Genomic DNA, 26,257 nt, shown 5'->3' with positions numbered 1-26,257 from the left:
TCGACTCTTCTACCACCTTCTTGTGGGCAGTATAGCAATGGGTATAGTTGTACTTCAAAACACTCTTCAAATATTATGTATTCACATCCTTTTAAACAAACAATTATTATTAATGTCAAAATCGAAAATCTAGAATACTCCTAATTACAAAACCAAAAACCTTAAACCAACGCCACAATTCTGAGTGACAACCAACAAAATGGAACAATCCAACAAGAAACAATTACTCAAAACCCTCGAGTAGAAAGTTTAAAACCATGATCAATCGAGATCGTATATTAAATAAAAATACGCGTAGTTTTTCCAAATAAAGTCCACTCAAAATGGTAGGTGAATGATGAACCTAAAGTTCGTATCCAGATAAGTAGGGTCAAGTAAGAGAATACAACCCCCCATGCAAGGACAATTTTGTCAATTACACAAAGGATATATAGGAAACTCCGCCCACTCACCGCATTCAGCCAATTCGTTATCAACCAAATCAGCCCTGCTACGCCGCGCCGGAATCTGCACTCAGGGATATATTACCCGAAATACCCCTAGGAAATAATTTATTGACCAATCGTATGATGCAAAGCCCACTCCAAATTATAAATTCAAATGTCATCAATTTCCAATCGCACTGCGTCTGCTCTCATTTGTCATTTCTCTCTCTGCCTCTCCTCGTAACTGCACTTTCAAACCCCACTAAATCCAGTGAGAGAAACCGCGCCGACCCTATTTCCACCAGCACTACCAGATTCAGAGCTAGGGCGATGCCTTCTGGCGACGACAATGGTGCTTTGAGTAATTTCAAGCTCAACGAATCGACCTTCTTAGCATCGCTCATGCCGAAGAAAGAAATCGCCGCCGATCGCTTCGTCAAGGAGCACCCCGAGTACGATGGCCGCGGTGTCATTGTTGCTATTTTTGGTCTGTTGTTTAGTGAAGATGATATAATTCCCCCCCCCCTTTTCGCAATTGATTGCTGATTTTGTTGTGTTAAATGCTCGTTTTGATTGTTTCTTTGTTGCTTATGTTTTTGGTGTCGATGTTTTCTAGATTCTGGTGTGGACCCTGCGGCTGTGGGGTTGGAAGTGACTTCGGATGGGAAGCCGAAAGTTTTAGATGTGATTGATTGGTATGTGAAGGATATCGTGCGATTGAAATGAAACTATATTGTGGAAAGATAAGGGAATACTTTATACTATTGTGTAGACATGTTTATGTTTGTATGTATGACAATTTGAGATTTTTTTACTTGATTTGTTCTTTTGATAGTACTGGAAGTGGAGATATTGATACCTCAACTATTGTCAAGGCAGATGACAGTGGGTGCATTAAGGGGACCTCTGGTGTGTGTTTCCTGTGAACATTAATTTTCATTTTCTCGACGGAGCTTAATTCTTCAGTTGCTATTTCCTAAAAATTGGTATCTTGGGCATTCTCCTGATCATTCTTCTTATGGATGCAAATGCAAAAATATTCAGGGAATTCTTTGGTTGTCAATTCATCATGGAAAAATCCATCTGGAGAATGGCATGTTGGCTGCAAATTGGTCTACGAGCTCTTTACAAGTACTCTGACAGATCGATTAAAGGTAATATTCTGAATACTGATGATGTTCCAATTAATGTTTGATAGTTGTTCGACTTGCAATATTCTTATAGTGCTTCATTGCCCTATATATTCCTTACTTTGGTTGCTGATTGTGGTGCAGAAAGAGAGGAAAAAGAAATGGGATGAGAAAAATCAGGAGGCAATATCAGAGGCTGTAAAGCAGCTTTTTGATTTTGACAAGGTAGTTAGTACCCTGGTCATAATAATTGTTGTATTTAATATTCAATACAGCAGTTACTGTCATATCCTAACAGTCTGATTTACATTCTGATGGTGTATATGTCACATATATTGATTTTGTTAATGTTTTCTGTACCTTTTGTCCATGACCTTCCTAGTTTGTCTTTCTGCTTATGCCTTTCACTCGTGGAAGACACATGCACATATCATTTAGATTCTGGAAGAGTCGACTTGTCTGCCCACCCTTGATTGGTGAGCATTTGGGTGATTGATGAAGTTGTTCTAGAACATGTAGATTCAGTAGGAAACATCATTTTCCCCAATAGGCAAAGCAGCCAAGATTCGTATTCTCCACTTTCTTTATTAACTTGATTGGTGAGAGAGCCAAGGAAAAATTGCGAGTTTTGGAATTCAGGAAGGGTGATAACGTCTAGAATAGTTAGCAAGAGATACTGTGCTGACTTGTTGGTTAGTTTTATGTTTTTTCACTCTCTGTTTTTTTTTTTGGTTTCAGCTTTCTGCATATTGTAGGTGATGTGATAGTTCAATACTCATTTCTTTTGTAATATTGCCTGTATTAGTCGACCACAGACAGTTACATAAACTTTTTAATATTTGAACTAAGGTGACATGGAAAGATCTAGAATGTTGATTGCACAGCAACTGATTCTTCTAAGATTTATTTGATATTGTAAGGCGGTTTTCCTTTTCTTTAAAAGCTATATCATTTGAAACTGTTTTTTAAATTATTGAGTTGTACTATTTCTGAAGCTATAGCTCTCCTAAGACATCATTATTCCATTTTTCACAATGTATAATTATTGTGCTTCAGTTTCTAATGTTGCTAAACAAATAATTACATGTCAAAAGTTGTTCTTACTTAGGGTTGTCAAATGGCTATATAGTTTTGTAAATATGACGGGGTCCATACTTGATATTGGGATTTTTTGCAGCTGTGCCAAACTCACCCTTAATCCGGCTCAAGCTGTAGGAAACATTAGGCTAGAATTCAACTCCCTCGGCCTAAATCTGCTGGTTCAAATGCTAGATATTTGTCAAAATAAATGTGAGAAGTGATTAAAATATTGCTGATGAAATTGCATGTTAGTTCTCAAATCATTAGCTGTTAGAAATAGTAGTCCTTTTTCTTATTCCCCTTACCCACTGTACAATCCAAATGTGTGTACATTTGTTCAAATCAGGAATCTTTTCACATTCTCCCATCCAAAACATTCTCAGGGAAATCCAATTTATGATTTCTTTTTATTGTATAACTATCTGTAGAAACACCCAAAAGTTGATGACACGAACTTGAAAAAGAAACGGGAAGATCTCCAAAGCAAAGTGGATCTTCTACGCAAGCAGTCTGATGTAAGTGTCCCTACACCAATTGTTTTCCTATTTCCTTTTGTTTTCAAGATTGTATTATATATCCAATGTTAACTATTTCATTGATTCCTTAGAACTATGATGACAAAGGACCTATTATAGATGCTGTTGTATGGCATGACGGAGAAGTTTGGAGAGCTGCTCTTGACACACAGAATCTTGAGGATGAAGCAGGATGTGGGAAGCTTGCTAACTTTGTTCCTCTTACTAACTATAGGTATTTTTGGATCCTTAAGAAAAACTTTAGCATATATTTCTTTGTCAAGCTCTTTTGTTCTCCTCAGAAACTGTATTATTGCTGGGAACAAGCAAACAATTGTCTTAACTTCAAAGCCATGGTTATGACATGTTTTCTTTTGATTGTTCCTGTCAATTATTGACATCCATTTGCGCTGTGCGTAGTAACTTCAGTTACTCGTTCCATATTATATCATGACATATATCATAACTTCTCTTGTTCATTGTGTACTGCAGTTCACCACTCACTCCTACCAGATTCAATATCTTTATTAGGATCATGAGGAAGCACTTAAACTAGCATTTGCTAGCTGTCATCTGAAAGTTAGAATAATCTATTGTGTGTTCATTGTAGAATTGAACGGAAGTATGGAACCTTCAGCAAATTAGATGCTTGCACAGTGGTCCTTAATGTGTACAATGAAGGCAATGTTTTGAGTATTGTGACAGACAGTTCTCCTCATGGTACTCATGTTGCTGGTATCACATCTGCTTACAATTCTAAGGTAGCCTTGTAAAGGAATTATAATAAATCATAGACCCAATTTCTATCATTAATATGCATTTTCACAAGAGTCATCATCATCTAGGAGCCTCTGCTAAACGGGGTTGCCCCTGGAGCTCAGATAGTTTCATGCAAGATTGGAGATTCACGCTTAGGTTCAATGGAAACTGGGACAGGCTTAGTTCGAGCACTGATTGCGGCTGTGGAGGTAATGCTTATGTTTATATAAGACAATGGAACTTATGTGGCCAATTACTGCGGAAGACAAATATCTTGGTTACATATTTACTGCTATTTATATTTGAGACATACAACAAAGTCATTATGTTTGCTGTTTGCTTCCTAGTCTGCAGTCTCATCATTTTTTATTGTTCTTCATCTCCAATGTGCCATTTCTCAAAGAGTATTTTGATATGCAGCACAAATGTGATCTTATAAACATGAGTTATGGGGAGCCTACTTTGCTACCAGATTACGGTCGCTTCGTTGACTTAGTAAATGAGGTATACTTTTCAACTTCTTTTAATTGGACTAGCTTATTTCATTGCTATGTCTCATATCTCGTGTACGCTTCGAATTCTTTGTATATATAGGTAGTGAACAAACATCGACTGATATTCATCAGTAGTGCTGGTAATAATGGGCCAGCATTGAGCACTGTTGGAGCTCCTGGTGGTACAACATCAAGTATAATTGGAGTTGGAGCATATGTTTCTCCTGCAATGGCAGCAGGAGCACACAACTTAGTAGAAGCTCCTCCTGAAGGTCTTGAGTATACCTGGTATATCAAATTCTGATCTTCAATTACATTCCAATTTTGGAACTGATAATCGTATTGAATTTGCTACCCTCCGAACAAGTAAATGATAGTCTCCATATAGTCAGCTGACTTTTAGTATGGTTGAATTTTCATCTCATTAGCTGATATTGATGAAGGTCAAGTCGAGGACCAACAGTCGATGGGGATCTTGGTGTTTCTATAAGTGCAGCTGGTGGTGCTATGGCCCCTGTTCCTACATGGACTCTACAACGGCGCATGTTTATGAATGGAACATCTATGTCATCTCCATGTGCATGTGGAGGGGTTGCTCTGCTTGTCAGTGCAATGAAGGTTATTTTGTTTTCAACTACAAATTGAACTCTTTTTAAATTCATATTGGCCATCTTTTCTCTTCTTGGGATATGAAGGTCTAAAGTCTGCAGGCTGAAGGAATTCCCGTGAGTCCCTATAACATACGGGAGGCTCTTGAGAATACATGTATTCCAATTGGTGGTTCTCCTGAAGATAAACTGTCTGCTGGACAAGGGTTGATGCAAGTTGACAGGTTATATTTAGAACTTTGAGTTTCCGTCCTCAACATGCAATAGTTTTATGGATCATTGCTTGATTATGGCTTTCTAATGATTTTGGATAACAGGGCATATGAATACATTCAAAAGTCACAAGATGTTCCATGTGTTTCTTATCAAATAAAGATCAATCAATCTGGAAAGACAAGTGGGTAATCCATCTTGTGTGTATTTATCTAATGCGTAAATACCATCTCTTCTAAAATCACAATGTGTAGGTTGATTGCATATAGTACTCTTTATGAGCATAAGTATGTAGATGGCAACTTGTGTTTACTGGGTATTAGCTTTTTGGTACCCTATTAATAATTATACATGTAACCATTGTGGTCTTTGATTCTGTAAAGGCCATGTGCAATCATCTCTAAGATTCTCTTTTATGTACAGTACCTACATCACGGGGCATCTACCTCAGAGAGGCTGATTTATGTCAACAGTCAACTGAGGTAAGTACTATTTACTGCAAAAGTTCCTCCTACAATGTTCCACTTTCTGTATACAGTTTTTTAATGGCACAAAGGTTTTAATGTTTAACAGTTACAAATTTCTGCAGAAGAAACTCATTTCCATTGCTATTAAAAATTGAAGGCTCTTACCAGTTATTTTCACCTTTTGGTAATAGTCCGAACTTATCAAAATAGAAAAACTCTGATTTCTACCGTTCTACATAAGACATTGTTTTCTACCAGAAAGGACTCCCACATGATAAATAAACTTTTTTGTTTCTAGATGGTTCTGGTTCTCTGTGGGGTCTTTTTTTGAGTCTAACATTGAATTAGTTCATCCAACCTGTAAATATTGAAAATATACATTCTTTTTTGTCTTGTTTATCAGATATTTCATGCAATTTTGTAAAGTCTATTCCCCCCCCTGTGGGTGGCTGTCCTATAAAATTATGGTTGTTTATGACAAGGTGAAATTGGGAGATTTTGCCTCCTAAAATGGAGGATGTCATACTTATTTGATATTCCATCCTGTGAGTTATATGAACCAGCAGTTACATTTCTAGGGTGATAACAATGGAAACTTTTTTTTTTATATTTATTTATAGTTAAGAATTCTTTGTGGTTGAGTTGAGTTCCTTCTTTCTTTGACCTTGTAGTGGACAGTGAAAGTGTCACCAAAGTTCCATGATGACGCTAGCAACTTAGATCAACTTTTTCCTTTTGAAGAGTGTATACAGTTATGTTCTACTGCAGAGGCAGTGGTGAAAGCTCCAGAGTATCTTCTCCTAACTCATAACGGTCGTGAATTCAAGTTAGTTTCACGTGCATTTTACCTCTTCTCAGTTTTAGTGCTTATGTGCAGTAGATTATCTGATGTTTCAGCTGCACCATCTTATTTGCTTATTTATGTATTGTTATTTTATTGAGGAATGAAGTGCTGAGTTAGGTTGATAATATGGTGGTTACAGTTTTCTTCATATCCCATTTTATAAAGCAAATTTCCTATAGAAAATGAAAATGTTCATATCTTGAATAAGTTTTGCATAGCCATCTGTCCGATAGTATTCTAAACTATGGATTGAGAATCTAAGTTTGATCCAAGGTATATAACTATGTGGACATTATTGCTAATATGGGTAATTTATGCTGAGGCGATTAATGCATGGCAGTACTTTTCTGGGCTCACTTTGGGAATTGCAGCTATTGCTTTAGAGGAGCTGTTATATTTTCATGTAAATTATGAAAAAATGGCACCTATTAAATAGTTTTTCTGGTTCCCCTCACGTGGTTTTCCCTAGTAGAAACTATGCTCTGAGTAGCTACATCCTGTAGCTTGTTTATGTTTGTCTTACTTTGTGATAAATGCACACATTCTTCCTTCCTTTTCCAGCATAATTGTGGATCCTTCCACTCTTGGCCATGGTTTGCACTATTTTGAAGTCTATGGATTAGACAGTAAATCGCCATGGCGGGGTCCTCTATTCAGAATTCCTGTTACTATTACCAAGCCCCAAACAGTGAAGAGTCGACATCCAGTTGTGTTATTCCAAGGGATGACTTTTGTACCGGGTATGTTATAATTGAATAGCAGAGCTCTCTAGCAATCTTTTTGTTCTTTCTAGTTGTTCATTTCCTATTTTATTCTTGGCTAGTATATGTTGACTTGTATCTTTGTTTATGTAGTATGCTGTTGTCTTTGGCTCCAGTCTTGGTTTCACTTAGGAAATTTGTATTGCAAGGCTGTCTCAAAGTTGTTTAGTTTTGTTTTATTTATCATATAAGCAAGTTGAACATGATGCTGGAACCAAACATCATTTTCTATTTTTCAGCTCAAAATTTATTTTTACTGCTACAGTCTGGCATCTTGGCCATGAAAGATGGAATTTTTATTTTTTCTGAAATCAATCACGGGTTAAAAAGTATGATTATAGTGCTTACTAATGACAATTGATAGTACAATTAGTTGTTAAGCAATTTATGATTTGTGAATAAGAGTTTTCCATTGGATGTAGGTCATATTGAACGCAAATTTCTAGAAGTCCCAATTGGGGCTACCTGGGTTGAAGTAACCATGAAGGCATCTGGTTTCTGTACATCACGAAGATTTTTCATAGATTCTGTTCAGGTAATGACTTTTATGGCATGCAATTTTCAATGTTTTAGTTCTCTTGTCCTTGATATTTAAAGATGACATTATTTGGAGCTTGTTAACCTGCGCATCATATGCAGATATCTCCACTGCTAAGACCCATTAAATGGGAAAGTGTAGCCACATTTTCTTCCCCTTCTTCAAAAAACTTTTGCTTTGCTGTTGAGGGTGGCAGAACTATGGAACTTGCAATTGCTCAATTCTGGTCAAGTGGCGTAGGAAGCCAAGACGTAACTAATGTAGATTTTGAGGTAATATCTACCGGTTAACTTAACATGCTTCTAAATTGGAACTCATACACGAATACATGCAGAAATGTTAGTAGAGGCTTCTGAGTGGTGCTGGGCTGCTACTCATGTAATTTCTTATCAGTTAATCAATTACACACATTAGTATTTCATACTCTTGCATGTCACCTTTAGCTATAAAGTAATGGATATAATAAATAGTATATACATCATTTTTAGTATTATTTGATATATAGGTGGTCTGCAAAAACACAACAATTTATCCTGGATATATTTCTGATTGCTATGATCTATTGGATATAGCTCTTCTGGTCTTGCAAAGTTCTTTCGTTCTTTCTTATTGCTGCCAAATTGTTAGCACATGCACCCTATTAATTGTGTCCTGCTTTTTCCTTATCCCTGAAGTCTATTATTTTGAACAATTTCAGTTTGTTAGTGATGGGCTTATCTCTTTCCTATTCATTTCTCTGTGAGAGGAGATTTATTCTTCCTATGCCAAATCACTATAACATCATGATTACTAATTTATTATGTTTCTTTTGACCTTGGTATTTCTCCCCAGTTCATGATCATGTTTTATGCGAAAGGTTATTGTAATTAGGTTTCAAGTAAATATCTGGATGCCTGTTGTCATTAGTCTCAGGATGTGGAAACATTTATCTTTTTGCTTGATTCTGATGCAAATCCCAGGTTGTATTTCATGGCATCAGCGTCAACAAAGAGGATATTGTACTTGATGGAAGTGAAGCACCTATACGTATTGATGCTGAGGCTCTTCTTTCTTTGGAGAATCTTTCTCCAGCAGCTGTTCTAAATAAGGTGAGAGTTGCTGCCACCTTTAATATACACATACATAGTTACTGTCACCATGGCATTTTCACTTTTCTTCCGGTTTCTCTAGTTTGCTACTCTTTCATATCTTCATGCTGAAAGATTAATATTTGCAGGTGAGAATTCCATATCGCCCTGTTGATGCGAAACTGAACACACTTTCAGCAGAGCGGGACAGACTGCCCTCAGGCAAACAGACACTGGCTCTTGTATTAACGTGAGTTTTTCTCTGCTACCGATGACCTTCTATGTTTGTTTTATTGGGCTTACAAGATATATGACTATACTTTTCATGTGATGCTGCAGTTACAAGATTAAATTTGAGGAGGGTGCTGAGATAAAACCCAATATTCCATTACTAAACAATCGTATCTATGACAACAAATTTGAGTCTCAATTTTATATGATATCAGACACAAACAAGGTGATTGCCTTCTTCATCTGTCCAACTATCTTCTTTTTTTCATTATTTTCCTCTTTCAAAATTCATTCTTATTGCCAAAAGTTGTCTCTTTTTGATTTGTCAAAAAGTTACACCTAAAAGCAAAGATAGTATCCCCTTATAATTTTATTGAAGGATATTACATACACTCCATGAAGTGGAATATCTTCCTGTTTGGCTCTTTTATGGGAGCTCTTTCTCTCTCTCATATTGGAATTGAAGTATGATCTGTTGAGTGTTATTCATACAGAAGCTTCTTAAATCGCTCAATGTGAGGCGGGTTTCTATATTCATTTCTTAAAATATGTGCCTCGTATCCCAAAGCAGGCCTGGATCTGCAATGAGAAACACATACCATTTAGAATGTTGGGGAATACTTTCCATGTTCTCGCCTGAATTATCTTGCCAAACTTTTTTATAATGCTCTTCAGATGGGGGATTTTTGTTACGAATAAAATATCGTAGTTTCATGAATCTAATTTATGCCATAAAATCAAATGAAGAGCTCATAAATATTTATGTAAGAACGCTAGTTTTGTTATCTGATGGTGTGTAATTCCACTCCAAAAGATGTTTTGCAGGAAGCTGTGGCTTTAAGACTTTGACTAGAATTAACTCAAAACTGCAGTAGCAAGTAAGAGGTTAGGACTGAGAAGAGCTAATGCTAGTTTTGAGGAAACTTTCTAGTGGCATACATGCGAATATATGCCATATATCTTTGTTCAGTAGCAATTTAGGGTTAAGAAAGGACATAACTATTCAACGACCATGTCTACTGGTTTATCTTTGTGTGCGCACAAGTAGTCATATAATATCACATTTCGAAATGGACCTAGGTAGAAAAAGATTCAATCACACATATGATGTCTTTCGTTGCAAGAACTTTGTTATAAACTAGAACGGAGTGGCTTCGTGAAAATTTAAGAACAAAACTTCAAGTAGCACTGTAGCATGACTAAGAACTAATTTGTCAAGGAACCAAGATTACAGCTCCACAAATGGCTGAAATTGAAAGGTATATTTAGCAAGTCTTTACAAGAATCTGCTTTGTGCACCATCAATAATTAGCTCCCAATTTGACTAGCTTTCATTTAATCCATGAAAAAGGTAAAAGGTATTTAATTAAATGTGCTAATAGCTTACAAATACAATAGTTACAAAAAACCTGGAATAGATACAATATATTAGGCCATTAGTCAGCCTGCTTATATTTGATTCAATTCATGTGCAAGTGTAACCAGATTATGATGTTATTTTTCATGATTTTCTGCAGTCATGAGTGTGTCCATTTGAGATTTTTGATGAAATCAACTTGGTACAAATAATTTTTGCTAATTGAAACAGTTTACACATCAATTGGATGCCCTAACTTCTTTACGAAAGCTTTTTCCTATAATTATAAAGGCTTGCAAGTTGCAACCAAATTCTAGCAAGGTGTTTGTGGTTTCTTGTTCTGATTTTATTGCCATATTTTGTATTATCATCAAGGCTCCTTCCATGCTCCTTATGATTTTTAGGTTTCCTTGCTGGTTTTTCACTTGCCTAATCATTTTTGTTATGATATGTAGCGTGTGTATACAATGGGTGATGTTTATCCAGACACTGCCAAACTTCCCAAGGGTGATTACACATTGCAGCTTAACTTAAGGTACTTGAACACGCTACACACTATACATATTATCTGGACTGTGGTAAATACAGTAAACTTATATTTTTTCTGTAGTTTGTTTTGGCATTGAGTGTCCAAAATAAAAAAAAAATAGAGATATGCACAACCTTTTTTTATCAAGTGTAAGAGCTTAAGAAACTTAGTTACTACGGAGTATGATTTTAAATCCTGATATGGTCATTGTTTCAGGCATGACAACGTGCAGTACTTGGAGAAGATGAAACAGTTGGTCTTATTCATTGAGAAAAACTTGGATGAAAAGGTTATTTCACCTTCATAAAGAATCAAAATTCTTGATTCACCAGCATGTTAAATGATCCCACTCATGGGGAACTGAAACAAAATTTTAACAACCTTTATCCTTTAGAATGCCTTAGGGGGGTGTTTGGATGTTTCAAGAGCTTATAAATGTATTGTCTTAAGAGCTTATTAGTTGTGAAAGTTTTTGGATATTTGATATCGCGAGCTAGAGAAAGAATTGTGAGTCAGAGAGATAAAATTAAAGACAGATGAAAATGGAAGTGTTTATATTGGAAGCAACGAACCACAGTAGAGTTATTTATGTAAAGAGATCGTTTCTGAATTCTTATGAAAAATTGAGTTGGGATGGAGGAACTTATTTTTAGGGATTTTATAAGCATTGGAGCTTATTTTCAAACCTATAAGCTATTTTGGAGCTTATTTTTTCAAACATTTTTCAAGAGCTTAGCTTATAAGCTCAGCCAAACACCCTGTTAAAGTTTTCTGACATTTTATCTCAAACTCCTTCAATTTTCTATTATAGGAAGCGATTCACTTAAGCTTTTATTCACAACCTGATGGACCAGTGATGGGTAACTCCAATTTTAGTTCTTCAGTCTTGATTCCTGGGTATGTGATATATTATTTATTTATTCCACCATCTTTTTTCCTTATTCTTTTTTTCATAAAGACCAAATTAAGTTATTGTATATTACTGATGATAGAACAAAAGAAGCATTTTATGTGGGCCCTCCAGCTAAGGAAAAGCTTCCTAAGGTTTTGCATCTTTACATTATTCAGTTTTGAATTATCTATTGTCATCTCTTCTTTACAGAAAGTGGGGAAATATATTCTTAGTGCTCATCTTGTCGTATTCCTGCAGGGTGCTTCAGCTGGTTCTGTATTGGTTGGGTCAATTTCATATGGAAAGGTTTCTTTTGGGGTCAATAATGATGGGAAGAATCCAGAGAAGAACCCTGTATCATATAGCATATCATACATAGTTCCACCAGCACAGGTTCAATATTCAGTTATCTTCCTGAATTTGTCTCTTTTTGGTTTCTTTACGGACATGGAGTAACTTTTCCTATCACCTTAAATACATGGTATCGGTTTATCAGTATGCTGGCCCAGATTATTGTTGACATAGTGCATGTTTCATTCTCATCAGGTTAATGAGGACAAAGGACAAGGCTCTTCTTCAGGCTGTAGTAAGAGTGTATCTGAACGGTTGGAAGAAGAGGTATATTTACACAGTTTCATATAGCAACAAGTGAGCTTATTATTCCAAAATCTGGGTTGTATTATTTTTATTGGAACTACTTTAGTTCGGCTTCCTGATTCTTGAGTTGGCCTTCATCTGTATTTGTAAAAAAATACTTGTTTAAATCACTATTGTCCGTCTTCATGTTTTGGCGTGCAAAATAAAGATTATTAGGAAATGAATACATACTTATCTATAGCAAAAGAGACAATGAAGACTAAAAAAAGAAGTCTTACAATTTCCATGGCAAGAAGCGGAAGAGAATGTAAGGTTTTCATGTTGAGTGCTAATAGTTTTTATGTGGCTTTTAGTTACTACACTGGAAAAGTTTAATTATCTTCATTATAATGGAAGTTGTGTGTCTTTCTAATTTAGGTGATTTGTAATTTTCCTCATGTTGCCAAACAGGTTCGGGATGCCAAAATTAGGGTCCTCTCCAACCTAAAACAAACTACTGATGAGGAACGTTCTGAGTGGAAAAAGTTATCAACCAAGCTAAAGGTATTCATTTCATTCTCAATCAGTTTTCTCCTACTGGAATCTTCTCCTTTGAGTAGTATTAATAAAGGGCCTTCTTGGTGCTTGAGAATAGATGATGAATGCTACTATGATGCTATGAATGCTACTATGATGCTAACAGTATTTCACCACCTTAGCGTAAAATAAACCAACTTTCCTATTTTCTACCTACAATTAGGCACTCACCTTATTTCTACCCTATATCATTCCTTTATATCTAAACAATATTTTTTCAGAGTAGTGCAGTTGTGGCTTAGTCAATATATTACAATATTGCCCCTTTTATTGAGTATATTGGATGTGTAAAACATAGACTCTGTTATAATAATAGATATATAGATATATTGGCATTGAAAGGATTGAAATGGAGATCTGAAAATTTATTGTCATGTACTTGCAAGTAGTAAATCAACTAGGGTTTATGAGCACAACATATACTGATTATATAGATCTACATTGTTCTCAATTTGTTCGCTGGGTACGTACTTTCTTCTCTTTCTCTCTTGCACCGTGCGACCTTGGTTTGGCTCTTTAACCTGCAAAACTGAAATTGAAAAATTATCATCTTAGAATCCAATGTCATAAAATAAGTTTATCAAGTGCTTCAACTTTATTGGATACTGAAAGTTATGTATGGTTTATTTTGCAGCACATTTTTTCTTCTGTGTAAATGTATAAAAAACCATACACCACATGCTATATTCTTACTTTCCAGAGATCCAGGGTTTTCATTCCATAAAATATCTAATCATTACCTGTTGGCAGTCGGAGTACCCAAATTACACACCGTTGCTTGCTAAATTGTTGGATGCATTGGTATCCCAGAACAACTTTCAAGACAAAATTCACCATTATGAAGAGGTAATGCCAATCATTTTCCAGCTACATACTCTTTCTCACAATCCTTAATAACTTGAGAAAAATTATGAAATGATTGAAGTACATTCTCTGAGTTACTATCGGATGATAGCATAAATCTGAAACTAGACCCTTGGTACTTAACTCAGTGTTAGCTATTTCCTATGCACCATGTCAATAAAGATAGTGAAAATGATATGAAGATTTATCATTATCTGGCTTTTTTTTGTAACTACTGTTTTTTATGCAGATTATAGCTGCCGCAAATGAAGTTATTGAAAGCATTGATGCAGAAGAGTTGTCAAGATATCTTTCACTTAAAAGTGATCCGGAAGATGAGGGTGCAGAAGTGAGCATTTAATATTCCATCTGATTATTGTTTTCCTCCTCAATTTTCATTTTCTTCTTCTTCTTAATGTCTTGTAAGGTCAATTTTTTTATGTTAATGTGCTTGATAACCTAGAAAACAAAGAAGAAAATGGAAACGAACCGCGACCAATTAGCAGAGGCTTTGTATCAGAAAGGCTTGGCTTTAGCAGAGATTGAATCAGCAAAGGTACATGCTTTAAATATTAGTATGACCTTATAACAGCTATTCATCTGCTAGCAGTCGAACCTTTACCCCCAGAGTTCGGTATGCATGAATTTGTGCATTTATCATACCTACTAACTGAAGTTTTATCAAATAAGCCAAAAGGTAGTACATGCATGGGACAAGATTTCCACTTAACCACAGTTTGATATATTCTGCAATGATAGCAGGGCGGGAAAGTTGTGGAGACGGAGGATGCTAAAGCTGCAACAGACTCCAGCAGTAAGCTGGATCTGTTTGAAGAGAATTTCAAAGAACTCCAAAAATGGGTAGATGTGAAATCCAGTCGATACGGAACCCTTTATATCATACGTGAGAGACGTAAAGGGCGGCTTGGAACTGCACTAAAGGTATTTTTATTACATGGGGGTTTTCATAGTGTATTTTTTAAGAATGTAAGTTGGTCTAGGTGGAAAGAATATGCAGTTTTGCATGAATAAATTAAACTAATCCCTAAACATCCTATCGAAATTTTATGAGCCTTAAGATTTCAAGCACTTGATATTTTCTAACTAATAATAATTGTCATTCAACTGTATTCTTTACTTGATAAATATTATCTCAAATTTATTCCTAGTGCAGTTTGACTAATGATTAACTGTGGACATTTTTTTTACCTGAATTGGGAAGAGATTTGGTTTCTAATTCACGATTTCAGTTTGTGAACAATAAATGTCATGAACTATTAGTTATTGTTGCACGATAACATTGATCTGATTGAACAATCCAGGTTCTAAGTGACATGATCCAAGAGGATGGCCAGCCTCCTAAGAGGAAGTTTTATGACCTGAAGCTTTCGCTGTTGGAACAAATTGGATGGGACCATCTGGTGTCGTACGAGAAGCAATGGATGAACGTTCTATTCCCTGCGTGTCTACCTCTTTTCTGAGGTTTATGCTCATCTACTGAGCTACAAGTGCTTTCCCAGATTGCTTCTGAGTTCTGCATAATGAATAAAAAGACCATGGTCTCCGAACTAGTTAGCTAGAGTTAAATCCTAAACCGAGTCGTTTCAAGATGTATGTTTTAATTTTATTAATGATTATATGGACCATTTTTTAATCATCATCGTCATCATCATCCATCTTTACTATAATTCGTATGTAAGAAAACGAGACTTTGTCGTAGCCTGTATCATGTGGACTCCTTTTTAGTAACAGACCGTGTAGAAGCTAGATCGCGACTGAGTAAGGATTACAATAAAAAGTAAGACGACGATATGCCATGTTATTGGTTATACCACGGAGCAATTTGGCAGGGCAACATAATCTTATTTTCTCAGTTTTTTTAATTATTATCATCAATCTTATACATTCATTTCATATTTGTTATTTATAAAAATTCCTAGAATTGAAAATATATAACTAAAATTCCTAAAAAAGCAAATTAAAAACCTACAAATATGTAGTAATTTAAATTGCTACTCCATATTACTTTGTACTCATTTTCTTATGAAGCATTGCAAGCATCATCCTTGGTTCTTTAGTCATTAACAACATATCTTGGATGATCATCTTCAAGTACTCCTTAACTAAAATTACATTTTCAATGTGGTCAATCAGGTAGAGATAGAGAGACTTCATCGATGTCAGAGGTGGTCGTCATTCCCCTTTGCATTATTCTACTTTGCCGTTTTAGTCGATTGATGGAATCATTCCCCCGCTCATCGATTTTGGTTCTCTTCGACTCGCCATTAGAGAAGCCTCTCAACCACCACAATATCCACCATTAGTGTCACTCTTTTTTTTTTTTTTTTTTTTTTTTTTTTTCTGAGCAAAAGTCTAAAAGTCAAAGATCTCACGAATCATGAAATTATAATTATTGAGTGTTGTTTATAAAATTATAAAAAAATTCATAGGATCAACGATATTAACTTTCGAAATTTAGTTTTATATCTTATACTCTTTTAGAAGCTTATTTTCAAAAATTAAATACTTTATAACCGCATTACACATCAAAAGTTAGAAAAGGAAGATAATAAGCAAAAATATGATGAGCAATTTTGATGTAAGATGCGCAATATATGTGAAATAAAAAAAAAGTTAATTTGACTAGTTTGAGGAGACAAGTGGGAGCCCACATGCTGCGTATAAGGGAGGCAAATCAAATGTGATGCTTACATTTGAGATATAATCATAACGCAATCTACCACTATGCAAATGGGAAGATAAGATTTCCTTTTTCTTTTTGCTGTTTGTACCCAATACACAACTAATATTTGTGTGCATCACTTTATATTTATTTAGTAACCATCAACTTATAGTTCCAAACCCAAAATTTAAAAATCCACAAGTCGAATTCTACTTTGAGAATGAGTGAAGAATATATATACTGGAAGAGTAGAATTATTAAAAAAAATCGTGTTAAATGAATTAAGTGAAAAAAAAATACTAGAATAAATTAGACAGATGAAAAAAAAATAAAGTAAAAAAGATGAGATGTGCTGCTTTTTATTAAAAAGAAATAAGTCAATTATAATGGAACAATAAAAAGAAATAAGTATGACTCAACTAACAGATAGATTTAAGAGAGTGAGGTAGAATGTTAGGTGTGAGTTTGTGATGAAAAATGTGACACAATTTTGGTCTAGGTGTGGTGTGGGTGTAGGTAAGGCTTATTAATTGAGACGTTAATTGTGTAATGAAGAGACAAGAAGGGTCCACATAAATCAATATGTCCAAACAGAATTTCATGTGCCACGAGCAACAACTACTACTCGTGCTTCGGCCTTCATCTCTTCTTTAAGGTTATCTCGGAATATTATTAATGAAAAATAAGTTCTACTTTTTAAGGGTTATTTGGTTGACAAGATTATAATATATATCATGTTAGATTTATAAAATTGAATTCCACAACTTTAATTCTAGATGAATAATCTTAAAATAATTAGTCATAGCCATGCCTTCCAACTAAAATAATCCCACAACTTAATCCTAAATGGATAGTTATACGATAATGATTCATAGCAACCGAACGACACTAAGCACACAAAACACATTGTGCACAACACACAAACACACATACAAAACGTACACGCAAATACAAACACCATATGACACTTTACACAAAGTATACGTAACACATGAACATTGCATACACACGACTGGCGGGGCACGGATAGCGACTGCAGAATATGGATTTTTGATTCAAGTTATATGGAAGAGATAACTGAACCGGATAGATCAGTTAGCAAATGTCGTTGCCACTTGATCAAGTTGCTCTCGCTCTCGCGCACCGCCAATGTAATTTATAAACTCTCAATTTTGCACTACTTTAACAGTAAAGCGGCAAGTTCGGGGTCGATCCCACATAGAAGCTAGTGTATCGAGTGTGTGCGTAGTGAATAGGGGTTTGGCTGCTGCCACGCTTTAACTTTGAGAGTTTTTAACTACTGATTTTACTTTAGACAGAAAAGTAACTAACTACTTGCTCAAGGGAATTTTAACTACTAGGTCAAGTGAATTTAAGAACATGAACTACTTAGAACAGTAAACACGATGACGAAAATAGAACAACTTCGATTTTATACTCAAAACCCAAACGAGTACATCGATCATGCGGAATGTAAAAAGCTCGAAACTTTAACTACGAAGCAACTTGAAATTTAACTAAGCTAACACTTCGGAAAATATGAAATCAAGTAAAATCGAGAAGATCCTCGGCGGGAAACTTGAGATAACGCCTACAGATATAGAGTATTCTGTAGCGCTCACTTCGGTCGCCCTTTAACTAAACGTTTCTCTATCTAAGCTATCTAGAGAACTGAGCTAACTAAACTAAAAACTAAAGACGAAAAGGTAAAAGATCCCCCCTTTAATATGGTGGCACATCCTCTATTTATAGGCTCGGCACGACCTCCAGCTGGATAACGATCTTGGCAGGGAATATTTGCTCATGCTGAGAGTGAGCGACTCATTGATTGCTACGTGCTTTCCTTCTAGAATGACGACGCTTTTCAGTAATAGATTCATGGCTCAGCTCCGTTCTTGCGTCTCATATATCAGCATGTGTCCCCTTCTAGAACATTGTCCTTGATAACAGAATGATGCGCACCATCCAGCTTATTGCCTCACATGTCCTTCTTCTGGAAGCCAGTGGTCCCCTCCTTGATTGCTTGATTACCCCCTAGATCAACTCCCCCGATTCTTGGCCTTTTTTCGCCTATTGTACTTGCTTGATTAGTTTGGCCTTGTTGCTGTGGTCAAGCGGCATTCCTGCACCTTTAACACTTGCTTTGCGCGATAAAACCGATCAAGTAACGTACATTTTACCCCTAAACCGATGCATGAAATGGGTTTTATCAAACTGCTCACACTTAAAACATACTTGTCCCCAAGTATAAAGAAAAAGAAAAGAAAAAGAAAAGAAAAAGATAAGGCAAATTTCAGGCATGGTTTACTCATTTCAAGAAAGTAAAAGAAGACGAAAAAGAAAACAAGACTCGAAATAAAAACACATATTCACATAGATGCATTAGATCGAATAAATTTTCAACAATCATACCCGAGGTCGAGGTCAATCCATTTACCAGCAGCTTATGTTTCTTCCTTTTCGCTTTTACTTGATCAAGGTGTCAGTTCGTCAAGATTGCTCAATTTTAAAACCACTGTTGGATTCACGCAGTCACTCATTTCTCACCAGAGATGTTAGGACTGTTCACTCGGCATTGCCACAAATTTAATACCCCGAATCGGATTGCGTAAGATAGTTCCTTAAGGTCTTTGTTTCGGGTGTAATGGGGCTTAAGGGTAGTGGTGTATTAGGGTAGGGTCCTAGGGGTTCTAAGTTTAAAAATATAAACTGTAAAAAGAAAAACACATGAGTCAAGCGACCAAAGATTTGAACTTTTTATTTTGCCAATGGATATCTTACTTGGTCAGTGGCTACTTCTAGCCTTTAATTTTTGGCTTTATACTCTAACTTTCGACTACTGAGTCAGGCTACAATTTTCTTTTTCCTGCCCTCTTTTTCTCAAACTTTTCTTGACTTTTTTTCCCGACATTTTTTTTTCGACTTGATTTCTTAGACTTGATCAACCTGACTACCCTTTTATTTTGACTTTCTATCGGTATCCCCTTTCCTCACATGTTTATATATATATATATATATATATATATATATATATATATATATATATATATAAGTATATGGAAGTTGAATTGGGTTTCAAAAGAACGGGTAAAAGTGTATTTGGGCTCAATGTGGTTAACTAAGGGGTGCCTTGCTTGACGAGGCGGGTTCGTGGAGCGAAAGAAGAAAAGATTCAATTGGTTAAGTCATAATCCTTTAGTCCTCACTACTTGTGCAATTTTCATCTAAATATTAAAAATCAACCTCTTGTAAAATATTTTTTCTTTGTAAAAATAGTAGAAAGTGTTCTACTTTGGCTTATAACTCACATATAGAAAGGCTTCACAGTAAGTTTAAAAATTGAGCATTTCTATCATACTTGCGTCGTTCAAACTGATCAAGTTTTTGCAATCAAGTTTCTACATGTAAACATACTGAGTCCTTTTTCTAACTCTTCCCAAAGTAATCAAGTCTTCCACTTATCCAATTTCATGCATACTGCCCTAATTACTAACTGATAATTTGTATTTTCAAAATTTTGACATGAACGATTTTTTATTTCCTGGAACTAACCCTCCCCCCTCCCACTGCATATGAACTCGTCCTCGAGGGACTGGATGTAGTGGAAAAAGGGTTAGGCACAGGCAACGGCTCAACAAAAACAAGGAAAACTCCTCACACTTAGACCAGACACTGGGCTAAGTGTGAGACAGTGCCAATAATCAAACATGCCAAATAAAAAACAACAACCAAAACAGATAAGACAGGCAAACAAACATAACAAAAACAAATATGCATAACTTCTCACACTTAGACCCAACACAGGTCTAAGTGTGAGGTGGAGCAGAATATCAATTATACAAACCAAAATTAAAATTGTTTTGAGATTGAAATGGGTTGAGATGGGGGGTTGTACTTAGTGCTTCCTGGGAGGTTGTCTGAGGGATGTTGAGGGTGGCCTGGAGGATGATGGGCGCCGGGTTGGAGGAGAGCTTGTAGAGGGAGGTGGTGGTTGGCTGGCATGGCTCTGTTGGCGGATAGCCTCCAGAATCCTAGCTTGAGCAACCAGCTGGGCATGTGAGTTCTCCACCAGCTGCGTAAGCATCTGCTCCATACGGAGCTTCCATTCGCGGTCGCGCGTGCAGCCTCCTCTGTCTCTGGCTCCGTTATGGGCACCATATCCAGCCTTCGCCTCTGCTACCTCTCAGGGCTAGCCGGGCGATCGGTCGTCTGTCTCCTCCCCTCCGGCCGCTCCTACTGCTTTTCCTTCTGCCTCTCCTGCCGTGCCTTAGTGTAGAAACGAAGCTTCCCACCGGGTAGCCGTTCAAGTACCTGTATTCTGACAAAGAAATCTAGGTCAAATAATTCGGGCTTGAGGCAACAGCTGGGGCGCTCCACTTCCTCCTGGAAAACCAGAGTCCAATTGCGCCTTAGGTAGGCTCCAAGCAGGTGGAAGACATTGAGGTGGCGAGAAGGGCGAGTTGCTATCTGATTTATCGAATAAGCAAGCCAGTAGCCAAGGTGCACCCTCTTCTGCTCCCTCATGCTCCACATAAAGTAGAGGTCGACCAAAGTAATGATCGCCAGTGTATTGGCTTGGCCAAGGAGATTACAGGCAAGGTAGACCTGGGCAAGGCGGAGGGCCGGATCAGCAATATGGATACGTTTGGACTCAGAGGCTTTAAAGTCAAGGGCACGTCCGTTGCACAAGGCCTGCCAGACGGCCTGCTGATCAAAATCCGGTTTCCTCTGAGGAAGGCCAATGTCGCGGCCGAACCACTCCCCACTGGCGACCTGTGCCTCTGTGTGGAGTCCCATTCTTATGGAGAACTCATTCAGGCTCATATTCTGGGCACGGCCGAACACCCTGAAGGAGACGCTCCTGGCCTCTAAGTCTGTGCTTCCGGTGAATCGGAAGGACGTAAAAAATCCTTGGTCAGGGCCACCGGCACGAAGGTCTCCTCAATCTCCAGCAGCCAGTCAAAACCAATCCCAGTGATATACTGGGTAAATTTCACCTCGATCCGGATAGTCTCCAAGGCTGGCTAGTGGAGTTTCTTGCCGGCCTTTAGCCGCTTCTGGGGGGTTACCCTCAGGTGGACCTCCTCTTGCCACTTGGGGTTTTATTATTTCAGCATCCGCTGGAGGAGGTCCGTGGTCAATACCACAGTGGTGTTGGAGTAATGGGCGGTGGGGGGTGTTGCAGGCCTTCCTTGTTTGCGTGATGTTCGGGCCCATCGAAGCTCTCTGGCCTCGGATTCGCTGCCCTCATCTCCTTCTTGTGGAGGAGCAGGTCGGTCTGTATCAGCAATAACAATGCCCCGGGTTGTGGGGCGCATCCTCTTCGGAGGAGAAAGAAAACTCTTCCCATTCCTTTTCCTTTCCCTCTCTGCCCTATCATGGCTGTCCTCAACAGCCTCCCTCTCCTCACCGGCCTCACTGGCTCCTCTCTCTTCTACGGCCTCCCCGACCCCTTGGTTCGCCTCCTCCGGATCATCCAACAGCCGCCGCATTACGCGGGGCCTTTGCTCCGGCTCCTCCTCTATCCCTGGCTTATCGGCCACCCTGGCCTCTACCTCCTCTATTATTCGCGCCATGTTCCTCCGGCGCATCCGGCGACGGAGTGGCTGCTCTTCCCTCTCCTCTGGCTCATTCTCCACCGCATGGTGGAAAACTCGGAATTAAATATCCTCGGAACTTTCCATTGATACGACATGCTATTTTATCCATTTATTCCCTTTCAGGGTCAGTCGTGGTCTTCCAACCTCCCTTGGCTGCAGTAGGACGTCGCTGGGAGGCGGCTGAAGGTCCTCCGTGGAGTCGTCGTCTATGGTCACAACCTCGATCGGTTGTGACGGCCCTTGGAGGGGGGAAGTAGAACTCCCGTCACTCGGTGGTAATGGGGCGTTTTGAGCAGATGTGACCTCTGAATGTGGTGGCGGCGGCACAGACTCTGCTTTGTCGGCCGGAGCGGCGGCGGGGTTGCACGCCTCCCTCCGCTTCTTCATCGGAGTCCCCACTGTACTGTACCAGTGAGAGAATGGGTGTAGGTTCAGGTGCATGAAGGGGGGCTTGTGTGTGGGAGGAAGATGGAGGGTTTTGGGGAGTATTTTGGGGTGTGGAGGTTGTAGCGGGGTTCCTCGACCGGGAAATTCTAAGTCGGGCTTTTAGGGTGGCGTACACCGTCGCGGTATCCATCTCGGGGGCATACTCCGAAGGATTCTATCTAAACGCCGTATGGCTTCTTCATCCACTTCAGGCAGTGGAGTGGCGGCGCTGGTTTGTGGTGGAGGTTGAGAAGATGGGCTAGGGTTTTCTGTATGGGCTGGGGAAGAGATTTCCCGGTCACCACTGTTGGTACCGGCATCGGAAGATGATGAAGACGTGTCAAGTTGGGTGATTTGCATTTTTACTGGTAATGATGGTGGGAGAAGATGTTAACTTGGGCAAAAGGCTTGAATTCTTGGAGAAATCGGGTGAGAGCAAGTGTAATGTACTGTAGACGGATTGGATAAAAGTGATATACGGATCTTAAGGCTGCCTTTTATATTGATATCCCGTCTGTTGAGATCCTGACTGTTGAGATCCCTGCGACTCTTCGCGTACAGGCGCGCCTTTTCAGAGTGCCAGCCGGCAAAGCTTCTCCGATACGCTACTTCCCTCTCTCCAGTACTATTCTGTCCAATGCAGTAGTTGGCGCTTCCGAACACCTCTTTAACGACTGCACACGCCCTATCATCACCTGCCCTGATCAATGCAAGTATTGTACCACCAATTAAATTCGAATTGCACTGATCAAGCGGACAATTAACTCCAGATGAAAACTCAAATAATTCCACTCGATCAGTCTCTTTCTTTACTTCCGACTTTTAATTTTCCTAAGATTTAAAAACTAACACATGAAAGACTATTTACACTAACTTCAAAGGACTTGACCAAGTTCCCCTAGGATGTCACTTGATCAGTTTAATAGATTAAGAATTTGTTGCTTGATCAAGCAGACTACCCATGAGTACCCGATCACTCCTTTTACATGCTCACTGGATAAGATTAGGCAGGATCAGTGGAATTTCTTCCACTATGTCCGCTTCAGTCTTGTCTCTGAAGGGCTCAACCCGATGACTATTTACCACGAAGGAGAACAAATTGGGGGGGGTCTCCTTGGAGTATGTTTGCCTCCTGTGTGTGCATTGCCATGATGGTACGAGGGTCCGCCCATTTTGAATTCCGCCTCCTGGGTATCAGTTTGAGTTGACATTAGAAGAGTAGCTCTTTCTGCCCCACTATGAGCTCTTCCTTTCTTAAAGCGGGGTCGAGTCTGCGTTGTCAATCAAGGTGGGGTGTCACTCCTTCTTCTAACATGGCGGGATGCATGCACAGATCTGGGTTAATCTCTATCAAGTCTGCTGTTTTCCACTAGACCACCTCTTGACCCAACCTCCGTTCTTCCATCAATTGTCCCCCCTGTCCTTGCAGATTTGATTTGACTGGTTTTTGATACGTCTGGTTGGATAGGATCTTGAGGGTAACTGGCGATGCAGGTAAAGACAATAGTTGCCTTGAAGGCGCGGGACTTTCCTTCAACATTCTTCTCAATAGGGCGGCTTGGTCAGGTGGTTTTTCGACCCTTGCCGATTGAGTGATCTCTTTTGACTTAACTGGTCGTGGCGGCTTACAGAAATCCATAATTGCCCTTTCAATGGCTTGATCATCCATTTCCCCAGTCATCGTTGCATCAAACCATTCAGCTGCTTCATTCTTAAGCTGTTCATCTTCAATGGAATCAGTGGATGGTCTTTTGAAGAGTTCCTTTTCTAGATACCTTTACTCCCAAGGTCTGATAGTATCTACCGATTGTATGCTCTCACTGTTCTGTGGCTTCCTCACAGCTTCATCAATGTCGAATATAAGTTGTTCTCCATTAAAATCCAGATTCATCGTCCCATGGCGGACGTCAATGACTATGCTGGCTTTAGATAGGAATGACCTTCCCAAAATGACTCCAATAGACTCCTCTCTCCCTGGCTTATCGGCCACCCTGGCCTCTACCTCTTCTATCATTCGCGCCATGTTCCTCTGGCGCATCCGGCGGCGGAGTGGCTGCTCTTCCCTCTCCTCTGACTCATTCTCCACCGCATGGTGGAAAACCCGGAATTAAATATCCTCGGAACTTTCCATTGATACGACATGCTATTTTATCCATTTATTCCCTTTCAGGGTCAGTCGTGGTCTTCCAACCTCCCTTGGCTGCAGTAGGATGTCGCTGGGAGGCGGCTGAAGGTCCTCCGTGGAGTCGTCGTCTATGGTCACAACCTCGATCGGTTGTGACGGCCCTTGGAGGGGGGAAGTAGAACTCCCGTCACTCGGTGGTGATGGGGCATTTTGAGCAAATGTGCCCTCTGAATGTGGTGGCGGCACAGACTCTGCTTTGTCGGCCGGAGCGGCGGCGGGTTGCACGCCTCTCTCCGCTTCTTCATCGGAGTCCCCACTGTACTGTACCCGTGAGAGAATGGGTGTAGGTTCAGGTGCATGAAGGGGGGCTTGTGTGTGGGAGGAAGATGGAGGGTTTTGGGGAGTATTTTGGGGTGTGGAGGTTGTAGCGGGGTTCCTCGACCGGGAAATTCTAAGTCGGGCTTTTAGGGTGGCGTACACCGTCGCGGTATCCATCTCGGGGGCATACTCCAAAGGATTCTATCTAAACGCCGTATGGCCTCTTCATCCACTTCAGGCAGTGGAGTGGCGGCGCTGGTTTGTGGTGGAGGTTGAGAAGATGGACTAGGGTTTTCTGTATGGGCTGGGGAAGAGATTTCCCGGTCACCACTGTTGGTACCGGCATCGGAAGATGATGTAGACGTGTCAAGTTGGGTGATTTGCATTTTTACTGGTAATGATGGTGGGAGAAGATGTTAACTTGGGCAAAAGGCTTGAATTCTTGGAGAAATCGGGTGAGAGCAAGTGTAATGTACTGTTGACGGATTGGATAAAAGTGATATACGGATCTTAAGGCTGCCTTTTATATTGATATCCCGTCTGTTGAGATCCTGACTGTTAAGATCCCTGCGACTCTTCGCGAACAGGGGCGCCTTTTCAGAGTGCCAGCCGGCAAAGCTTCTCCGATACGCTACTTCCCTCTCTCCAGTACTATTCTGTCCAATGCAGTAGTTGGCGCTTCCGAACACCTCTTTAACGACTGCACACGCCCTATCATCACCTGCCCTGATCAATGCAAGTACTGTACCACTAATTAAATTCGAATTGCACTGATCAAGTGGACAATTAATTCCAGATGAAAACTCAAATAATTCCACTGAATCAGTCTCCTTCTTTACTTCCGACTTTTAATTTTCCTAAGATTTAAAAACTAACACGTGAAAAACTATTTACACTAGCTACAAAGGACTTGACCGAGTTCCCCTAGGATGTCACTTGACCAGTTTAATAGATTAAGAATTTGTTGCTTGATCAAGCAGACTACCCATGAGTACCCGATCACTCATTTTACCTGCTCACTAGATAAGATTAGGCAGGATCAGTGGAATTTCTTCCACTATGCCCGCTTCGGTCTTGTCTCTATAGGGCTCAACCCGATGACTATTTACCACGAAGGAGAACGAATGGGGGGGGGGGGAGTCTCCTTGGAGTATGTTTGCCTCCTGTGTGTGCATTGCC

General features: G+C 39.1%; 1 protein-coding gene across 4 annotated transcripts; it reads left to right on the top strand.

Annotated features, from left to right (window-relative positions):
• Positions 1 to 511: 511 nt before the first annotated feature.
• Positions 512 to 15,583, top strand: LOC121747630 (tripeptidyl-peptidase 2). 4 transcript variants are annotated; one of them, XM_042141700.1, is made up of 34 exons: positions 512 to 912; positions 1,042 to 1,120; positions 1,261 to 1,334; positions 1,470 to 1,579; positions 1,700 to 1,783; positions 3,064 to 3,150; positions 3,243 to 3,385; positions 3,761 to 3,911; positions 3,996 to 4,118; positions 4,330 to 4,413; positions 4,504 to 4,691; positions 4,847 to 5,021; positions 5,114 to 5,235; positions 5,329 to 5,408; positions 5,648 to 5,706; positions 6,363 to 6,517; positions 7,097 to 7,275; positions 7,719 to 7,831; positions 7,936 to 8,106; positions 8,794 to 8,922; positions 9,051 to 9,151; positions 9,241 to 9,358; positions 10,945 to 11,024; positions 11,235 to 11,307; positions 11,830 to 11,915; positions 12,011 to 12,062; positions 12,169 to 12,303; positions 12,457 to 12,528; positions 12,958 to 13,050; positions 13,834 to 13,929; positions 14,177 to 14,275; positions 14,390 to 14,482; positions 14,686 to 14,868; positions 15,249 to 15,583. In XM_042141700.1, exons 1-34 carry the CDS (start codon positions 567 to 569, stop codon positions 15,405 to 15,407), a joined length of 4,092 nt encoding a protein of 1,363 aa, XP_041997634.1. In that variant the 5' UTR covers positions 512 to 566; the 3' UTR covers positions 15,408 to 15,583. The 4 variants fall into 4 exon arrangements, with proteins under 4 accessions (XP_041997634.1, XP_041997635.1, XP_041997638.1 ...); XM_042141701.1 differs by having other exon boundaries at positions 513 to 912; positions 1,700 to 1,780; XM_042141704.1 differs by having other exon boundaries at positions 515 to 912; positions 1,700 to 1,780; positions 14,689 to 14,868.
• The last annotated feature ends 10,674 nt before the right edge of the window (positions 15,584 to 26,257 follow it).

Source organism: Salvia splendens, chromosome 9 (genome assembly GCF_004379255.2).
Source record: "Salvia splendens isolate huo1 chromosome 9, SspV2, whole genome shotgun sequence".
Classification (NCBI taxonomy): domain Eukaryota; kingdom Viridiplantae; phylum Streptophyta; class Magnoliopsida; order Lamiales; family Lamiaceae; genus Salvia; species Salvia splendens.
The sequence above is the reverse complement of the archived record's forward strand: the minus strand, read 5'-3'. Positions and strand labels throughout refer to the sequence as shown.